The sequence below is a fragment of the Leptodactylus fuscus genome, chromosome 2 (genome assembly GCF_031893055.1).
Source record: "Leptodactylus fuscus isolate aLepFus1 chromosome 2, aLepFus1.hap2, whole genome shotgun sequence".
Taxonomy (NCBI): Eukaryota; Metazoa; Chordata; class Amphibia; order Anura; family Leptodactylidae; genus Leptodactylus; species Leptodactylus fuscus.
Window position 1 is genome coordinate 178,630,573 of NC_134266.1, and position 21,404 is coordinate 178,651,976.

Consider the following 21,404-nt stretch of genomic DNA (forward strand, 5'->3'; position numbering starts at 1 on the left):
AGTGGGCAGAACTATATTTGCCATAGTGCACATAGCACATTTTGTCCCTCTTTCTGTTCTTCGATAGTTCGGGTTGTATGGATACAGGGATGCAGCTGGAAAGTACTGCTAGGCTTCTTGCTGCTCGTGTTAATAAAGCTCAGTGTAAAAAACAGTCTAGCCAGCAGGAAGTGACGCTCCTCCAATGGGTGTGCACGGCCGTTTACAAGGCTACACTAAACAGATGTGTTGCTGGGCAGCGGTACAGGCTGAGGAGCGTGCGCGCTCTCGATACAATCTGCTGTGCTCGCGCTGCTCGTCCACGTGGTGAGTAGAGCACAAGCTGGAAGTGGACATTACGGCCAGGTAGAGCGCCCCACAGCCGCCGGCCCCCTCACCTACCTTCCCCTAACCGAGTCTCTGAGATGGGGTGTTGTTTCTCCAAGCAAGCTAAAAGGAAGGAGAGCGCTAAGGAGTCAGCTGGAGAGCAGCAACAGCTTCAGCAAGTGGATGGTGGCGAGAGCAAGCAGTACAGCTGGGATAAGAGGGAGAAGGTGAGCTCTACCCCAATGTGTACCTGTGCTGAGGGGCTCCCAGCTCCCTCACTGACAAGTGCACTGGGCTCCAGCTTGTGGCCCCTGGACAATATCACTGACGTGTTTAGTCGTGCGCTAGACTTCTGCGATGCACATACGGATCTAGGTGTGTCCCAGTAGTGTGTGTCATGGGACTTGAAGGATCCCTATTTTCTGTACAGTGTACTTTATACGTGTAGTCTGTAACTATCCCTTCGTGTAATAGTGCTCTATAGTTCTGTATCTGTACATCAGCTGCTGGTGTGAATGTGCAGGCAGGTGGCTGGATAGGACAGCTCCTTAGGAATGAAGATGTTACCCTAATCTAGCTGACCCCATACAACTTTCTGCAATGTGTGCACTGCATCCATAGAAGAGCTTGTGGCAACCCCCGTAGTATCTTCTATCTAATGATGCTCAAACTAACTAGATGGATGCAACAGAGGTTATTTTTACTCAGACATGATATCTTAAATTGCATCTGCCCGAACGATGGAAATTTCGGCTCATTTGTATCTGAGTAGTAGAGACATAAAATGGATAATGACTGTATAACTTGTTCAGATTGTTGATCATAATTGTGGACAAATTAACTAAAAAAAAATATTTGGCCTGTTAGGGTATATTCACACAGTGGAATTCCTCTTAATTTTCACCGCAGTCTAACCGCAACAGGTTTCATCCTGCTGCTGATCAGGCCTGGATGAATGGGTCGGATCAGGAGGGACTCTGCGGCAAGATTGAGCAGGACTCTTCTTCCTTTTTTTTCCTCCCTGGTCCTGCTGCGATCCCTGTCTCCCTTTGAAAACAATCAGAGATGGATTTAGGGGCGATATCCACCCCCAAATCTGCAGTAAATTCCTCCGTGTGAACACAGCCTAAGAAAGGTACTTGATGTAAATTCTAGTGAAGGTGGTTTCTTATAGGTAACTTTATTTGTAAGTTCTACTCTCCATTCTGGTCCTAACCTGTTTCATGTAACCAGCAATAACTCTGAACAATGAAGGAAAAATTATTAAAGAGGATTTCAAAAAAGGCTGGGTTCACAGTAGCGCTTGAAAACCGTTCGGGGTACCTAGTGTAATAGGAGTAGTGCTACAGTTTCCTGGAATCGCCCCTATGCAGTGGGCACGGCTCATGCACTGCTCCTACTTGTATAGGAACAGCCTGAATGTGCTCCCCATCCACTACATCAGCTTCTGTTCTGGCACCAACCCTCACAGATCACACATAACCGTACCCTGTTGATAGGTCATCAATATGAAAACTCCATCTGGAGTAGGAAAACACCTTTCAAGACTGGTGTGTGGTAGGTTTCTGTGTGCTAGAACTACAATCTATGGCAGTCAGAGACTAGCATAGATTTAAGGTATAGTACAGATGTTACAGTGGTGCCCGCACTATGGCTGGGACCGCAATTTCGCGCATGCGCAGTACGTTCGGCAATCTTCGCCGAACAGAGCGTACTGCGCAGGCGTGCGACAGGACGCTGAAGAAGCAAGGGGAGGATACGCAAGACCATAGAGGCGGCGCTGCGGTCGGTTTTCGAGCTGCAATGGGGACGCCCCCATCGCTGCTCCTGCGATGGGGGACGCCTCCATCGCTGCGAGAGAACTCATTAGCATACCGGTACAAACGGCGGAGAGCACTTCTAAAGGTAGGAGACGAATAGCCTTTCTAAAGGCTATTCCGACGTGTTAACTAGAAAAAAGTGTTTTAGTGGTAGAATCCCTTTAAGGAAGTTAATTTCTTCATTCTTTCCTATTCGGTCCTCATATGAATGAAAAGAGAGACTGACTTGTCTTCACATAAGATGTTGTGTTGGGTGGAGCTGCTGATTGCTACATGTGTCACATGACACATCTGAGGACCAGATAACTCACAAATACAGTAAAATTACCATCACTACAATTTATTTCATATGCCTAGCTAACAATTGAGATAATTAAAGAAATTTGTCTACTACTTTAAAGGGTTATTTGGTAGCACCACATGCAAACTGAAAACTTAGGGAGCCTTCACACAGTTTAACTCTGCTCATTCTGAACGTAAACTTGTAAAACAGATCCCATTGACTTCAATGGGTGCCAGCTTATGTGCCCTACCCATTGAAATCAATGGGAGGCTTTTTTTTTACCTATTTACCTTTTTTACCACATTGAAAGCAATAGGTAAAAAAAGCCTCCCATTGATTTCAATGGGTAGTGCACGTAAGCCGGCACCCATAGAAGTCAATGGGATCTGTTTTACGCCGCTCACTCTGAACTAGTTTACGTTCTGAATGAGCGGAGCGTAAACTCCGTGTGAAGGCTCCCTTACTGTCAAAAAACAGTTTCCTAATTCCTGGAAAAAACACACTACATTGTATTGTAACTGTGTTTTATGTTGCACCAGAGCCCCATTCGTTTGAATTCTGTATTAGGATATATCTCAAAAGTTTTTAAAACTAGAGAACCTTTTTTAAGGCCGGTTGCAGGTGACTGTGGCCGTGTTCGGTGTGCTATTCATGTATTTCATGGGTGGCACACTGACCCATTCTTTTCTATTGGCCATACACATGACGATGAAATTCATGGTCCCGGGTGTAGGCTGACCGTCTGGCCACAAAATATAATTCTTATTCCTGTCCTATTTTGCAGCCCTTGCTTCCATAGCTCCTATTCATTAGTAACTAACAATCTATAGAAGACTTGTAGATGTACAATAAGCTTTGTTAATATTTTTGCTGTAGCGCAGCCAATGTGACTGCATAGTATATAGTACAGGCATTTGTTCATATTTATCTTGTTATTGAGAATGCAAAATATCTTCTGTATGCAAAATATTTTTCAGAACTATTTTTTACAAGGTCTATATAAATGACATATTGTGGCTTTCATTTATGGCTGTTACATCTAGAGAGAGAAGTTACACTATTTTATTGTCAATCATATGGCAACAAAAAGTGATCTTAGCCTAGGAGCATGCTGCAGCTGGTGGAAAAAAATGTACTTGAACCCGCGACAGCAACTTTGCCTACAGTGTATTGTGCATTACAATCCCCATGTGTTAAGACATTTTTGGTATAGTGGAATCCAAATTGTAAGTGAAATCCTAATAACTATCTTCTCATTAGCTCCCCTATGTAAAGACTATCTGTCTATAATGTAGGGTTGTACCTTCCCCTACTATATAGGCCCTCAGTCTTCTGATGGGGTAATCCTACTGAGTGAGACATAACACATTGATTTTGCCCTCACATGAGTCCCCATGATCAGTTACAAACATAAAACATTTTCAGTAATATTTGATGTTCCCACTAGGTTGCCTTTAACAGGGTATCGGTAAAGGTACATCAACATGAGGCAGTAGTGAATTTGCCTGAAATGTGCTGCTGTAAACACAATGTGGTTATCATGGCATTGCAAAGGGTGAAATCCGGAATAAAAACCTACAGCTAAATTGACATCCTGCGGCTTGTAACTATGCAGCAGATATAGTGCAGCAGAGTTATCATCTGCAATTTCACTATCAGCAGATTCATAGTGGCTAAACCATTGCCAGCACAGGCTTCCTCATTGGAGAAATGTATTTTACCCAGTTGCTGCAGAATTTAAGAGAAGGGAGGGGAGCACTGTGAATACTGGTGTAATGTATGCCAGCCTTTATTATCCCTGCATTGCATGAGGATTTGCCTGATTTATGAGGAGTTGTCACATTATAAATCAAATGCATTCTCCATTGGCTTATACGCTACTTTTTTGGAAAGTGGCCTAAATAACGGCACTTCCAGCAGGCTTTGCTGCAAGTACCATTTGCAGATCCAAGGTTTGCAACATATTTGTAACACCCCCCCCCCCTTTTTTGTCCTTTTAACTAGTTATCCTTTTGATTTACCAGCCAAACAAGTTTGCGTGACATGACCTGTTATTTAAAGAGGTATTCCCATAACTCTTGTTCTGCAGCCTGAAGGCTCTGTGCTCTCTTCACTTCCTGGATTTCTCAGCACATTGGTGGGTGGGGTTTCACTTGCTCTGCTATCTGCTATGCATTACCACAGTATGAAGCTGATGTGGAAACTGATGTAACAGAGCTGGATTTGAGTCAGCTGGCATTACAAACAGAGGTAATGGGCTCCTTATCTCAGCCCTTTATCAGCCAAATTCAATTAAACCAACTGATAAGTGGAAAAGCTGAAGCACAGTAATCCCAGAGCTCAGCCCAGTGGCCATAGAAACGCAGTGTCAACAATGAAGTGAATAAATTAAGATGGTGGCCGAACAAAGCAGTTTTGATAAAGCAATGTATTTAGGAAAAGTCTTATATCCACTTAAACTAGCAGTATAGATAGGATCCTTGTGATGGGACTACCCTTTTAAGTAGAGCTGGATGGGGAGAATCTGGAAGGCAATTGTCTAGAGAACACTTCTCCGAAGATCCCTGGGGATAGTTTGTTTTAGATTGGTTAGTTTATCTACCTATGAAACCAACAAAATCTGTGACTAGATACTAAAGGATGAAGGAAAGTTTGAGGCTTCTTCCACATTGGGGGGGGGGGTATGGTTTTCATAACCAAAGTCCATATATGATGCTTGGAGTTCTGGTTTCCAGACTAGATTCTGGCTGGCAAATCCAGTTGATATGGACCAGACTTTCTGTACCATATTTCCCTGTTTGCAGGAGGCGTTGTGTTTCCTTCATGTTGCAGGTTTTGTTGCAGACATTTCTGCAACTGATAATGTGTCATTCATTCAAGAGTGCAACAGTCTTACTGTTTACTATGAAACAACCACATTCATATGAATAGATTAATTGAATCATTCGTAGAAATTTTCTGTAACAAAATCTTCAGTGTGTGAAGGCACCCTTATAGTTTCTCTTAAATTCACTTGCAGACTTAATGGGTTAACAAACCTTCATGTGTAAGGCTGTGTTTTATGCACTGTGTAAGGACAAATAATTTCCTGGACCCTGGCTATACAAAAAGCAGAGGTAGTTGCCACCTATCCAGAGCAAATGGATAGGAATACTACCATTAAAATGCTTTGCATGTATTTATGGTTATATCATTTGTATAATATCTACTGGTCTGTTTAGACTTTAATGCTAAATCTTGTGTAAAAATACAATTCTTTTCAATGACTAAACTTCAGTGTTATTTCCCTTTTTGAGAAAAAGAGAAGTCCTGTAAATTACACTTAGTCATATGCCGAGAAAATACTGGGCACACCTTGATCTAAATATATATTTAAAAAGAAAAAATCCAGCAAGGCAGGGTATTTAGTTAGCAGTGATCTGCAGAAAATCAAAATCTCCCATCTTTTGCAATTTTGTTGTTGCTTTTCACCCATTCCTCCCTTCTGAGCTGTACATATTTCCCCCACAGTATTACTGTATTAATATTCCATCCCCAGATCACTTGTGACAAGATCCAGTTTTGCAGATGCATTTATATAAAGTGTTTGCTTTGTATCTCTGCTTGGCCGATACGTTGATATTTCCTAGTAACAAAATCTACGGGAATGGACTTAGTCACTGAACTAGTGAATGTTGTCTTTGTGAAAGTCAATCTGGGAGGTTACAGCTATGTACGACACAGGATAAAGCAATGCGAACTGTGCAGAGACAACTCTTAGTGTATATATGAAGGATGGCAGCCAAACCTAACTCAATGGCTCCATTCTCACTTCTAAACCTCAAGTTTAAAATTATTTGTGTGTTTTCTTGTCACTGAATGAAGCTTATTAAGAAAGACTTGTTAAAACATGGAAATTTCCTTCCTGATTTACATTTTCAAAGGTAAATTGCTCCAAGTACGCCCCTAAGATATAATGTTACAAATGCATAATAAGAAACCTCTTAAATAAGCAATTTTTCTTATTCCCCCCCCCATGAAAAGTTGGAGAAAGGGGACATAAAGTAAATTTGTATAACAGATATATAGTAATGCAGTTTTATTCAGACTCTCCCACTCTTGCATAAAAGATTGAGTGCAGAAAAGACCATCTGGTTTTTCTAGTCTGTTCCCAGGCATAGTTTTCACTCTACTTTGAGCTATAGTTAATGCAGAGCATCATAACTGTAACGCCCAGATGAACCCCAGGATTAGCTGCTAGGGTCTGAAAATGCAGATGCTGTGATCGTGGCATGTAAATGGTGGGGGCACTTCTGTCTTCCTCTTGTTCCCTCCCATGATGAGTTTGAGGGGTTGCCACAGTGTATTCGGTCTTGGCCAAATATACATAGACGATCATACACTCACCGGCCACTTTATTAGGTACACCATGCTAGTAACGGGTTGGACCCCCTTTTGCCTTCAGAACTGCCTCAATTTTTCGTGGCATAGATTCAACAAGGTGCTGGAAGCATTCCTCAGAGATTTTGGTCCATATCGACATGATGGCATCACACAGTTGCCGCAGATTTGTCGGCTGCACATCCATGATGCGAATCTCCCGTTCCACCACATCCCAAAGATGCTCTATTGGATTGAGATCTGGTGACTGTGGAGGCCATTGGAGTACAGTGAACTCATAATGTTTAACATTTTCTACTTGGTGACGTTTTTTTTTTTTTAAAATTTTGTTTAGCGCCTAGCCAAATCACTCTGCGTTTTATTCAAAGCTCTTTCTAAGGTATATTCACAGTCATACGTGACAGAGCATGTATGTTTGCTGTGAATACTGTCCACCATTGTTGTTCAGCTAACCGCTGGGTCTGGCTGCTGAAAGATATTATTGCTGGAAGACCTGTTACAGACCTTACAGATAGACGTTATGTGATATGTTCTGATAATGATCAAAATTTGATTGTCAAATTAAAATGGCAAACTATAAAAGCTATGTGCTTCGTTTGTGTTTATGTTGTATTATATTCAGTTCAGGATGAACTAAACATTTTGTCCATTTACAATCCACAGGTGGACCCAAAGGATTACATGTTTAATGGCCTCAAAGACCAAACCGTAGGACGCTTGCCGGATAAAGTTGCGGGCCAACAATTTGTCATCCAGGAATGTGAGAACTGTAACATCTATATCTTTGACCACTCTGCGACCATCACCATTGATGATTGTACAAACTGTCGCATTTTCTTGGGGCCTGTTAAAGGCAGCGTGTTCTTCCGTGACTGTAAGGATTGTAAATGTATCATTGCCTGCCAGCAGTTTCGCACAAGGGACTGCAGGAAAATGGATATATTCTTGTGCTGTACTACTCAACCCATCATAGAATCCTCCACCGGCATGAAATTTGGATGTTTCCAGTACTATTATCCAGAACTAGCGGCACAGTTTAAAGATGCAGGTTTAAGTATCTTCAACAACACATGGAGCAACATCCATGACTTCACCCCAGTGTCTGGAGAAACAAACTGGAGTCTCCTTCCCAGTGATTGTGAAATCCAAAATAATGTTCCTTTACCTGAAAGTGAGGAACTGAAGGCTGTACGAGTTTCGATGGCTGTTAACAAGAGTATAGTTCCTGTCACTTGGGGACAGAGGCAGAAGAAAAGTGATGAGTCTTGTTTGGTGGTTTTCTTTGCTGGAGATTATACCATAGCAAATGCCAGAAAGATGATTGATGAGGTAATTGTCTAACAGAGTGTACTAAGGGAGCTTGTTGGTGCTCCTTAGAGTAAAAATACATAAAAACCCTGCATGCAGGGTTCCTCTGTCCGCTTGAGAAGTCGGACATCTTCACTTGCGGACAGGAAAGGACGGGCACGGAGTGCAAAAGAATGCACCTGATGCCCATTCAAGTGAATGACAGGTGTCACGGACACAGCTAGTGTCCGCTCCTAGTGTCCGTGACAGATTTTGAGCGGACACTACATGTCGGACACCGACGGTAGTGTGAACGCTCCCTAATCTATACCGCTGATGGCAGCAAACAGAGTTTAGACAAGGTACCACAGCGGCTGCACACTCATCAATGTCATTAGTATGTCATTTATAGAGAAGTAGTTTCTAAGATACTGCTATGTGAACATTTTAAAGGGAGCCCATCATTGGCTGTAGTGATCTTTACCTAAGCATATATTTGCATAGCCTTTAGAATAGGCTATTCTAGACATACCTTTCATTCATTAATCCTCCCAGCTGTTTTTGAATTAGCTTTTATTGATGACCAGTAAAATAAACTGGCAATAGCCTATGCTATAGGAGAGACTAGACATAAAACCGCCAGGGTATATGTTAATATTCATTCTCCAAAAATTGTCAGACTGCTGCAGAACTCAGCATGCAGTTATATCTCAGGCAAATCAGTAGAGTGTAGTCTGATTAGACACAGGGTCTTGCTACAAGTGGGCATAAAAGGTTCCCCCCCCTCTTCCCTATAAAAATGCTCTCACAGGCTACTTTAAGGTAGTGTAACTCATTGACTGCGTAGAGGCATGTGTAGCAGTCGGTCTTTTTTTTTTTTCCCCAATTGACAGTGTTTGAGAGGGGGTGCATCATTTGGACTGAGAGAACTAGAATGGCCTCAGGTTATGGTCCAAAATACGGGTAGCTGTGACTGGATGATGGTGCAATGCACCAGCATCCAGTCGCGCACTCCGCTCTGGATTAGGCCCAAATGAATGGGCCTAGTCGGGAGGGAGTGTCTTCAGGTGAAAGAATGAGCATGTCGCTTCTTGGTTTCAATGTCAATGGGAGCCATTTTTTTGGTCAGGATTTTTAGGCGAATACAGACAACACCGCTGTCAATGGTACAAGTAGTACAAGTATTGGCCACCCTGACTCCAAATTTCCTTATGCTAAGTGTTTGGACGGAGACGTGGATGTGTAATTAAGTTGACATACCACTTTTCAAAGACTGTCAACTGAGCAAAATGTCTTCAACTGTGTCGTAGAGACAGTCATGTCTAACAGTCAAAAATCTCTCAACAATAAGAACACTACCCTAAAGTAGCCTGAGATGCCAAGTTTTGCACCAATCCAACATTTCTATATGGCGGTTTAATTTATTTATTTTTCTCCGTTGAGTATGAATTGCTCTCATGTTCACATCTAGGCCCATTTGCCCCCGAAAATTGTAGACCCCAACAGTGCTCGACTAACCCTATTCACTATAATGGACCCATTGGATGTCCATTCTTTTAAACTGAAACTGGTGGATTATGGTTACTGCGGCCAAGTCACCGCAGATGTGAATCCATCCATAGTGTGGATTTATAATTTTGTTACAGGTTCTAATCATAATGTCCTAATTTGCAGATGATCGGCAAGGGTTTATCACTCATTCAAACTAAAGAAGTTGCAATGAAACCAGAAGACGCAAAGAGAGTCTTTAAAGAAAGAGCTACAGAGTTTTTACCTTTATTGGAGCATGGTATGGTATTTTTATGCAAATTTCTTCTCTAATGTATATATTTATCGAACGTGACTGGAGATTTTGAAAATACAATGCAGCTAGTATATCTACAACACTACCATTATTGTGAAGTTATTTTCTACCCATTGGAGCACCTTTGATGTGTGGTTTTGTTTTTCCTATCAGTATGTCTTTGTAGAATGGGAGGAAATCCACACAAACATGGAGAGAACATACAAATTCCTTGCAGATGTTGTTCCTGGTGAGACTCAAACCCAGGACTTCAACGCTGCAATGCTAACCACTGAGCCACCATGTTGCCCCTGAAACACAGTTTTGTTTTGTTTTTTTTGTTGCAGATTTTGCTGCAGTTTTTTGAGCGAAAGCCAGGAGTGGATTGAGATAAAGGTAGAAGCATAAGTATTTCCTAGGTATTCTCCTATTCCTTTTGTAGTTAGTCTTGGCTTTGGCTCAAAAAACCACAGCAAAATCTGCAACCAAAAAAAGCTGCGTTTCTGCAACAATGGGCCTCAGCCTAAAGAGCACATTGAGCACCAAAACTGTCTGCACTTGTTGCTCAAGAACAGTGGAAACTAGAGAAAAAATTCCAACTGCACTGGAATCGGTGGAGTTGCACCTAGTAACAGATGATAAGCAGTTAAATGTGTCGGGGGGATCCTCTTTAACAATTTTTGGAGTACTATGGAGAAAACTTTAAAATAGTCTTAAACCTCAGAGACAGGTTTAGAATGAAGTGCAACATGTATATGCAGATGACACATGATCTACCACTAACAATAAGTGATGTTCACCTCATCTCATCTGGCACAGTGACCACTGCACAGGTCAACAGGTCACAAAGCATGCCAAGAATGTTCTACAGTGAAATCAAAGAATGTTTCTCACTCACTCACTCACTCACTCACTCACTCACTCACTCACTCACTCACTCACTTTAACTGTTTCCCTAGCTAGCCCTCCCAGTCCACCCTCAGCAGCCATATTTAGACTCTTATAACCTTCTCCTTTAGCTGTTATATTGTAATTGCTTCTGTATATCATCATTAGAGGGTTGCCAGCAGGAGCTTTGAGCCCCCTCCACAGTATAATGCTCTACATGATGTATAATGCTCCATGGCGGCCCCCACACAGTTATATTAGCTGGCCATATACTGTATTGTGCATGAGTCCCAGGTGTGGAGCTGTCAGGAAGAACAGGCCAAGTATAATGGAGCTGGGGAGCCAGTCCTTTCCACTGTCATTGCGGGTGTGGATATCAATTAGGACTAGGGGTGCCCAATACGTCGATCGCGATCTACTGGTCGATCGCGATGGACGTATGGGTCGATCGCGGTATGCAGCCTGGCATCCCCGCTGTCTGCTTCTTCACAGCGCAGGCTGAGAGTTATCTCTGGACACTGGCAGGCTGGGGCTGCGGCAGCCCACCTGCCAGTGTCCGTAGATGACTCTCAGCCTGCGCTGTGAACAAGCACTTGCAGGCCGCTCTTAGGGATGGAGGGGGCCGGGTGCTGCTGCTTCTTCACAGTGCAGGCTGAGAGTCACCTACTGACACTGGCAGGCGGGGCTGCCCCAGCCTGCCAGTTTCCAGAGATGACTCTCAGCCTGCACTGTGAAGAAGCAGACAGCGGGGATGCCTGGGCGGCCACCTCTCACGATCTGCCTGGCCACGCCCACATGCCCTGCCCACAGACACGCCCTGCCCCGCATACATGCCCACCATGGCCCCCGCCCACAGGCCCGCCCTGGCCCCGCCCACAAGAAGTGGGTAGTCGATCTTAGGGCTTGGTCATTTAAAGAAGTAGCTCACATGCTGACAAAGTGTGAGCACCCCTGAATTAGACTAAGCCCATGCAACGTCTGTGGAAAGGCAAAAAAAATTGGCATAAGCAGGTGACACGACCTACATATATTACTGTCAAAGAAAGAAAAATTGTCAATTTGATTTAGAAAGTTGGAGAGGGAGGGTTGGGGGGCATGAGGGCCTTATTAAAATATGCATTTATCCTGGACAACCCATTTAAATTAAAACTACTGCACATCGACCTGTAATATCATGTAACTTGAGCAAAAAAAAGTAGCACCACGAAGAGTGAGAGTGTGTGTGTGTGTGTGTGTGTGTGTGTGTGTGTGTATATATATATATATATATATATATATATATATATATATATATATATATATATATATATATATACATATACACATACTAGCTGGTACCCGCGACTTCGTCTACGGGTTGGCGGTGGGGCTGAACCGCTTATATTTCTTGTCCCCCTATCTGTGCCCCCAGTCTAGTTCATCTGGCCCCAGTATCTTGTCCTCCCATCTCTACCCCCAGTTTCTTCTCACCCCATCTGTGCCGCCAGCTTCATGTCCCCCCTTCTTTGCCCCCAGCTTCGTGCCCCCCCCCTCTCCTCCCCCACCTACATCGGCCCCCGTATAGTAGCACTCACCTTTGCCTATGTCCTCCACTGCAGACTGTGCAGACAGTTCTGTGTCGTTTATGTAGCAGAGCAGGCCTGGCGTCATAGCAGCCAGCAAGCCAGAGCTTGCCGTGCTTCATATAGGACACAGGCAGCCGGCTGTATGCAGCGAGGAGACACAGGCCGAGGTGAGTGCTACTACACGGGGGCCGATGTAGGGGGGAAACTGAAGCTGGGGACCTGGGGACACCCCTCCCCCCTGGGACACCCCCTCCCCCTGCTGCACTCACCTGTATGTGTGGAGTGTCAGCTGCAGCTCCGGGACCCTGTGGGCGGCCGCCATCTTCCTCACTGTGTCCCTGGTGAATTGGCACGCCCACATGCAACCCTGAACCTATGGTGCCACAGTCCTGGCTCTATAGCCCACCCACAGCCTGCTATGTAGGAGGAGCGTGGACAGACCAGCGCTGGCAGAATGCCAGCTTCTATGGCTGAGGCAGAGGGGTCTTTGGAGGGTGACGGTGGCGATTTGGGGGGAGTGACCCACATTTAAAGTAGCCTATTCGTATTTCGTGGGAATTATGTAGGTGTGTGTGAAATTTCACCCAAATCCGTTCAGCCGTTTGGCTGTGATTGAGGAACAAACATCCGAACATAGGATATATCCAAAAAAAGCGGGCGGCCCTATCATTTTATATATATTTTTTATTTATTTAGGGTCTGTTGTTGCTTTGGAGTTTAATGGAGAAGGAGCAGTGGAGACCTGCAAGGAGGCTACTGCCACCATCTTCAGTGGTACAAAAGTAAGTCCCAATAGATTCTTTTAAACCTAAGTAGGCATTTTTGATTGTAATAAACTTTGGATAAATGAATAGTACAGGTAATTTGTACCAAGAGACTTTATGATATCTTGATTATATATAAATTATCTGATATATGATTATCAGAATGATATACCCCTTTCTCCTTGTATTCGGTTTCCATGCTCTCCTTGCTCCTCAGATGGCTCATTTCCATAGAGAGGAGAGGGGGAAGGAGTGAGCTGGAAGTGCAGGATAGAAGAAAAGTATTTCATGCTTATGTTGTTGCTCAACCCTTAACCCCTTCCCACCGACGCCATTTTTTGATTTTCGTTTTTGTGCAATTTTTCTTACGGGCTTTGTTTTTACGGCGTTCACTGTGCAAAATGACATGTCATCTGTATTTTATGTTTTGGTACAATTCCGGGGATACCTAATTTATATGGTTTTATTTGCATTTTAACCCCTTAACAAAAATCCAAAACTACCAAATTTTTTTTTTTTTCTCTTCTCTAACAGTCACCATATTCTGACACCCGTAACCCTTTTTTTTTTTTTTTTTTTTTTTTCCCAGCTACGGCATTTACCGTACGGGAAAAATATTTTTAGAGACTTGTAGAGCAGGCGTTTTGAGACACAGGGATACCTAGTGTGTGTGTGTGTGTGTGTTTCACAGTATTTACATACTTTTATGTGTGTTCTAGGGAAAGGGGGGGGGGAATGTGTGTGGGTGTGTGTATATGTATATATGTGTGTGTGTATATATATATATATATATATATATATATATATATATATATATATATATATATATATATATATCTATATATATATATATATCCATATTATAATTTTTTTTAATTTATTTATTTTTTTGTTATTTTCCTTAGTGATCAGGGTGTCTGAACACTACTGCAGTGCAATGCTGGCTCCTACCAGGGGCATTAGCGCTGTGTGTCTACTATATAAAATAGTAGACACCTGGTGGCTATGGCGGCCCCCATAGTTAAACGCCCAGCATCCGCTAGATGTTGGGAAGGGGTTAAAGGGGCTCTATCAGCAAAATCATGCTGATAGAGCCCCACATATGCGTGCATAGCCTTTAAAAAGGCTATTCAGGCACCGTAAAAGTTATATTAAACTACCCCCCCGTTTTAAAATAATAACCTAAAAAAGAATGTGCTCTACTTACCGAACGTGCACCCTGGGCGGGCATTCAGGGTGTGTCTTCATCTTCTTCCACGCCTCTTTTTCCTCCGATGTCCTCCGGTCCCGTCTTCCTCCAGCGCTCGCGAACGGACAGTGATAGCCTGGGCGCATGCGCAGTAGCTGTAGTAGAAGCCGCATGCTACTGCGCATGCGCCCAGGCCGTTTTTTTTATATCAGTGTCCGCGAGCGCCGGAGGAGGACGGGACCTGAAGACATCGGAGGAAGAAGAGGCGTGGACGAAGATGAAGACACACCCTGAATGCCCGCCCAGCGTGCACGATGCGTAAGTAGAGCACATTCTTTTTTAGGTTGTTATTTTAAAACGTGGGGGTTAGTTTAATATGACATTCACGGTGCCTGAATAGCCTTTATAAAGGCTATGCACGCATATGTGGGGCTCTAGCAGCATGATTTTGCTGATAGAGCCCCTTTAAAGAGATCTTTTCATGTCCTCAGTGCACTGACGGTTTTCCTGGTATGTGCCCCGCTGCTGGAGATATTGGTGTTAGTTTCAGCACCAATATCTCTCCACTGTCAGGGGGGCGGGCCTTACAGCCTAGCATCATCGCTGGGCTGTGAAATAAGCCCCACCGACTGTACTCTAACATAGCCTTGTACTGTCAGAGGGAGGCGTTCCTCACAAGTCAGTGTCAGGCTGTAAGGAACACCCCTGTTGTGACAGTACAACGTTATGTTAGAGTACAGTAAAGGGAGCTTTCCTCACAGCCATATTCTGACACTCGTATCCTTTTTATATTTCTGCTTCTACATAAGTTGATAAAGGTGGAAGGCCATGGATATTAAAGTGATTCTACCATTAAAACTTTTTTCTTTTTTTGTGGATAAGACGTCGGAATAGCCTTTAGAAAGGCTATTTGTCTCTTACCTTTAGATGTGATCTCCGCCGCACTGTTCCTCAGAAATACCGGTTTTTACCAGTATGCAAATTAGTTCTCTCGCAGCGATGTGGTCGGGCCCCAGCGCTGCAAATGCGATGGGGGCGTCTCCACTGCTGCTCGAGAACAGGCTCCAGTGACGCCTCTATATTTGGCTGGATCCTCCCCTTCTTTCGTCGTTTTTCTTCGGCGTCACCTCTGACGGCAGTCGGCTCTACTAGTGTCTCACTGGCAGAGCCAACTGCGCAGGCGTCGGAGGTGATGCCAAAAGAAGGGGAGGATCCAGCCAAAGATAGAGGCGTCGCTGGAGCCTGTTCTCAAGCAGCAGTGGGGAAACCCCCATCACTGCGAAAGATTCATTTGCATACCGGTAAAACCCGGTATTTCTAAGAGATCACATCTAAAGGTAAGAGACAAATAGCCTTTCTAAAGGCTATTCTGACGTCTTATCCACGAAAAAAAAAGGGTTTTAATGGTAGAATCCCTTTAAGTAAGTTATTATCCATTAATCCAAGCGGTGTATATTGGCACTTATTTACAAGTTTGTAGCGACCAAGCTTTAAGGGGTTATGCCACAAATGACGCTTCTCTCTTCTGGATAGGAAATAAGGGTCTGAAAGTTCCTTTCAATGTGAATGTAGCATGCTTGGCTGTGTTCTATTCACATCTATAGGGCTGCCAGAGAGTGCGATCTCAGCAGTTCTATATAGAAGTCATACATTTAGGTGCAATAATATCAGGATTTTTATTGCAATTATATAAATAATCAAGCTTATAGAGCAAAGTGGTATAAATACCAAAGAGAAATATCCAGGGCCTAACTTTGGGAGCCCCAATCTCATGATGGGGGGGAGGCTAGCGAGATGTACTATGCGTAGAATTCTGCTCCTGTGGGTGGAGAGGGGGCGTGCCAAATTTCACTCAAATTGGGTGAGAACTGGATTTGTTTAGAGTGGGCTTCTACAGATTTTGTGAGTGTGCGTGTGAATATATAATATAACATTTTATTTATTTTTTATTCCAGATTTTAACGCATGTATATTCTTATCTCCTTTTACACAAATATAGGTATTTGTTTCAGAAAGCAAGACTTCCTCTTCTCAAGATGTGGACAACTTTTACAACTTTGCTGACATGCAGATGGGAGTGTAGAGTTTGTTTTGTTTTTTGTTTAATATTGATGTCCTGAATCCAAAAATGGATAACTGTGAAACTCCATAATTCATCTCAAACAAAATCATGTTCCCACTTTCACTTAAGCAGTGTATAGATTGAAAAAAAAGAAATACACTTGTATGGACGGATGCGGTTTGCTCTCCGACGGCATGAAGAGTTAACAAATTTATAGTGGATCATATCGCAGAAATAGAAGTCCTTTACAGCTTGGGAGATGTGGACTTTTTTTTTTTTTTTTGATTGTGCTTTCATATGCAGTAGTTGCCAATAGCCGAATGATAAAAGTGTAAATAAATAAAAAGTTAATATTCATGGCTAGCATTGTTTGCATTCGAAAGTAGATTTTTACAAGGCTAAGTTGTATCATGTTAGTTTTGTAAATGAATTGAAGTCTTATAAAGTCAGTACTATGTTTGTAATATTTATTTTGTAATTGTATACAAGTACATTTTAATACGGTTTATAAAATGCACTCCAAAAATGATTTTATACTGTGAAAACAAAATGTCTGTACACAACTTTGTAAATTGTCCTGTTTTACGTGTGAATAATTGTGAAGGCAACTCAAAATCATGCAAATTTCTAAAAATGCTTATTACCTTGAACGTTTGGGCCAATTAAATTCCCATATCAAGGTCTGTGACCAATTCTGCAACCAAAGGTTCAATGGGAGTCTATAATTAGGACAGCATCTAGAAACTGCATTTTGGGGACTTTAGTCTTTTTGTATTAAGACAAAAAAAAATGGATTTTTTTTTTCCCCGCCCCAAGTAAAAGCCAACTACTTTCCAACCAGAAGCCTGGTTTTCAGCTGGCAAAGCCTGCCTCACAACTTTTTATGGCTCCCAATACTGTACTGCATTCCAAAGAGTTGTTAGCCATTATGCTTCATTAATATATATTTTTCTTCCCCAAAGATGTGTCAGAGGTGTCTGCTGTTTCAACACAATCTGTAAATGAGACCTTATAGTAATTAAACACAGGTAGCATTTAGGCTAAAGTCACACATTACAGAAACTTTGTTAAAAAATGTTGTGGAAAAAATTGTAATGAAAAAAATGCAGCAAAAACACTTGTTCTTGAGTTTTACCTTCCCATCTTATATAAGTCTATAACAATATTTTGATAATGCAACATTTATTTCTGCAATGTGTGGATGAGATTACCAAAAATCTCATTCACATTGCTGGTACTGTAAAATGCAGCATTTTTTTTTTCTTTTCCCCTGCTGCATTTCCTCACTGTATGGCTTTAGCCTTATTCCCAACTGGTTCCCTGATGACCAAGAGTTAGATTTTACAAACTGAGAAAATAGTTATAAAGTGTACCTAAACCTTTTATTTTTCTGGCAGTATTTATGTAATTTAATAAATTTCTAATATGTTTTATTAACAAGTTTTTGCTCCTTTCTGTGCCGAAATCCACTTTGTCCTGATTTTGTGTGTATGCAGCACCCATTCCCTACTGTGTTTTCAACTTGTAATATCAATTTTAATTCTAATCATGGGTAGAAGTGCAGTTCTGGTGGCTTATGAAATCTGTTGTAGGTGGTAAAAAGCCTAAGTATGCAGCATGATATGTCCGTGCTCTACCCACACATACGCACAGTTTTCAGCAGCCCAATTTTAATACAGTATATTTTAAATTACAGAAATGCTGCCACAATAAAATTGTCTGAAAGTTTAGGAGTTCTGTAAATGTAAGCCATGAACCATGAGAAAAAGTGGCCGTGTCTCCTCCCTAGCCTACTCAGTTGGAGTTCCAAGTCTCTCCTTATATGCAAACGTGAAGAAACTTGTCAATCGAGACTGAGCAGGGAGAAGCCTCAGAGGATGCTTCTCCCTCTTTGGGCTCCTCTTTTACACGGTTTTACTGGAGTGCTGAAGCGTTGTAGGGTAAAACGCCGCTCTCTACAATGAGGGAGCCTGTTGGGATTTCATGCTGCCCAAGAATCAAACCGTGAGAAACTGATGGGATCCACATCTGATTGCAAATACTGTCTTGCTGTATATCTTTATAGTAATAGAAAATGAACATGTCAGAATGCTTGATAACTGTTTATCTTAATGCTGTTTGTATTATTGAATAGTTTACAATTGTAAAATTCATGCTTTTTTATCAGTCAGATTTGCATGCATTTAAAAATAAACATTTAGTCATTAACTTTTTTTTATTGAAGTACCTGTTTTCACTCCATAATCACCAATAACATAAAAACCTTATAAAAAGGTAATAAACATTATATGACCTTTGTTTGAGATGTTTGAAGACCAAATATTTGTCTCCGCAGTTTGCATTTTTGTCAGCAGCTCATCCCATTTACATGGGGGGACAAGCTGCTGACAACTGTTATTATTTATGCATAAAAGAAGCAGTTTCTTTCTTATGCTTGTGTTTGATCAAGGGACCTTTTACCTGAGCTGATAGATGAACAAAATTGCATCAGGCCTCATTCACACAGCTTTATTGAAGATTGGAGATGATATACCAGCTCATCTCCACGCACTAGCTTAGGAAAAATGTAAGAATTCAGAATTGCAAAGGGAAAAATGGTTTAAAAAAAAAAAAAAAAAAAAGTCTGCAAGTCATAAAATACAATTGTGTTCGGCAGCTGATCCTAAAAATTCATTTGACAGGCAGCAAATTTTCTTTGGCCCTTTTAATTGTCAGAAATAACTTAATTTTTATGCTCAGTGTAGCTGTGCAAGGTTGTGTGGGTGTGTGTTTTTTTTGTTTTATATATAATGTTTTAGGGAATACCAAATAACAGGGATGGATGTGATGTTAAAACTGAGGTCAGCCAAGGATCACTATGGCATAGTTAATTATGATACACAGCTTTCAATTTTCAGAAGAAAATTTAACCCTGTAATGTGAAAATAATGTTGCTCTTCCTCCCTTTCTAGACTCCTCCACTAGCATGTCCTCCGTGTGCAGGCTCCCTTAGAAGACTTTCTAAACACCTTTCCTCCCTGCACCTCATAGACACGTGGAGATCTTTCCATCCACTTTCTACTCCAATCCCCATAAATCGCACCAGCGCTTAAGTGACCTCTTCATATCGAACCCTGTCCTTTTCTCCCACCAGACACTATAACTATCTCTGACCACTCTCCTGTGCCCTTTCATTTGGTGATATCTCCCTTCCATTGTGCAGTTATGACAGACGGCTTAATGAAACACTACTCTGTTCTAAGGAATCATGACAGTCCATAGAGAAGTCATTGAATAACTATTTTAAAGAGAACTGTACCTCAGAAGCCCAACCTAGTGTGATCTTGGAGGTGCACTAGTCTGTGATTTAGGCTAAGGCCTCAGGAGCCATAATCGCAGTGCTAAAGTGCTGCGGAAAGAACCACTGTGTACACGCATTGCGGTTCTCTCCGCAGCGCTTTTAAGAGATAGTTCAGAGTTTTCCTCTGCAGACTTTCTCTTAACATTATATCTATGGGAAAGCTGCCGGCGTTTCCGTAGATATAATTGACATGCTGCAATTTGCAAATCGCAGCGTGTCCGCACTGTGTTTTTTTTCCGCAAAGTGGGCATGGGATTCGCATGAATCCCATCCCCTTTGCTTGCACTATACAACGCCGCGATTTTTCCCGCAATCGCGACATTTACATCCCGTGGGGCCCCGGCCTCAAGGTGTTTTTATTAGTCTAAGCTCCTTTCTCAAAAAGGAAAAGAACAGACAAATAGATCAACTGCTGTCCCATATTTCAGTACTGGAGAGTCAGCCTTACCGATTAGATGGCCAGGGGGTTCTCTCAGACCTAACAGTGTGTAAAGAAAAGCTCAAAGACTGCTTAAACTTGAAAGTAGCCAAAGTTTATCTCTCATCCTCCCATAAGTATATGCATGCCAATAAAAGAGGCAAGCTCACAGCTTATCTAACCCCCAAAAAAAAGACGCTCCCAAAACTTTCTTGCTGAAATTGTTTTGCAGTCTGGAACTAGTCTCAAAGATACCTCAGACTTGGCTCAAAGTGCCCTACAGCCCCAACAACAGGAAGCACTTTCAACATATATCACTTTGACTGAGTTGCAAACAGCTCTTTCTGACACCCCTTCGGGAAAATGTCCTGGCCCAGACGGTCTACCTACCTCTTATTATAAGAAATTTAGCTCTATTCTACTTTCCCAATGCCTATTAGTCTGCAAATCTATAGGTGACACAACTTGTTTCCCAACCCAAGTGCTAGAGGCCCAGAACTCAATCATCCCTAAAGAAGGTAAAGAACTTACCCAATGCTATCGTCCCATATCCCTGCTAAATGTAGATCTTAAACTCAATGCCAAACTAATAGCCAAAAGACCGAAGTCCCTTCTGTCATTCATGATTAATCCAGATGAAACAGATTTAGTGCCAGGTAGAGAGGGTAAGCATATTACGTATACTCCATCTGACCCAGTCTGCGTGGTTGCCTCCTTTAATCTTGCTTTTGACTTCTGCTGAGGAGGCCCTGAGACTGGACCTTTATGACATTGACGCTACAGTGCTTTAGTCTGCCCCTGATGTTCATCCAGAAAAATAATGTCTCTTTACTCCAGACCTAGTGCCAAGATTAGAGTCAACAGTTGTCTATCCACCTCATTCAATATCAGAAATGGCACCAGACAGGGAGACCCCCTACTATTTTCTCTAACCATCAAGACCCCGATCCAGCAATTTAAACAGGATCCTCTGTTGGAGGCTGTACTGTATATTGTGACGGCACCAAACATCAACCAGCTGCGTCTGTGGATAATCTCTTGGTCATCCTCACTAAACCTGTCATTGTCCGATTTTGGTTTGCCTTCCAACTTCAAAATCAATACTTCTAAATCCGGAGCTGTATTTGTGGTCTGCCCTCCCTCTCAAATCAGATCTGGTCAGATTATCCCCATTCCTTTTACGTTCTGACTCTATCAAATATATTGGTACAACTGTAATTATGCCCCCCTTCTATCACACATTAAGACTCTGCTGACATCATGGCAAATACAGTATATCTTGTGGATTGGCAGATCCAATTTATTAAAGGGATTCTACC

The 21,404-nt window shown here is 42.3% G+C and overlaps 1 protein-coding gene across 1 annotated transcript; it reads left to right on the forward strand.

Moving 5' to 3' along the window:
* The first annotated feature begins 271 nt into the window (after positions 1 to 271).
* Positions 272 to 18,404, forward strand: RP2 (RP2 activator of ARL3 GTPase). Its single transcript, XM_075265260.1, has 5 exons — positions 272 to 533; positions 7,453 to 8,118; positions 9,751 to 9,865; positions 13,009 to 13,094; positions 16,265 to 18,404. Exons 1-5 carry the CDS (start codon positions 405 to 407, stop codon positions 16,346 to 16,348), a joined length of 1,080 nt encoding a protein of 359 aa, XP_075121361.1. The 5' UTR covers positions 272 to 404; the 3' UTR covers positions 16,349 to 18,404.
* The last annotated feature ends 3,000 nt before the right edge of the window (positions 18,405 to 21,404 follow it).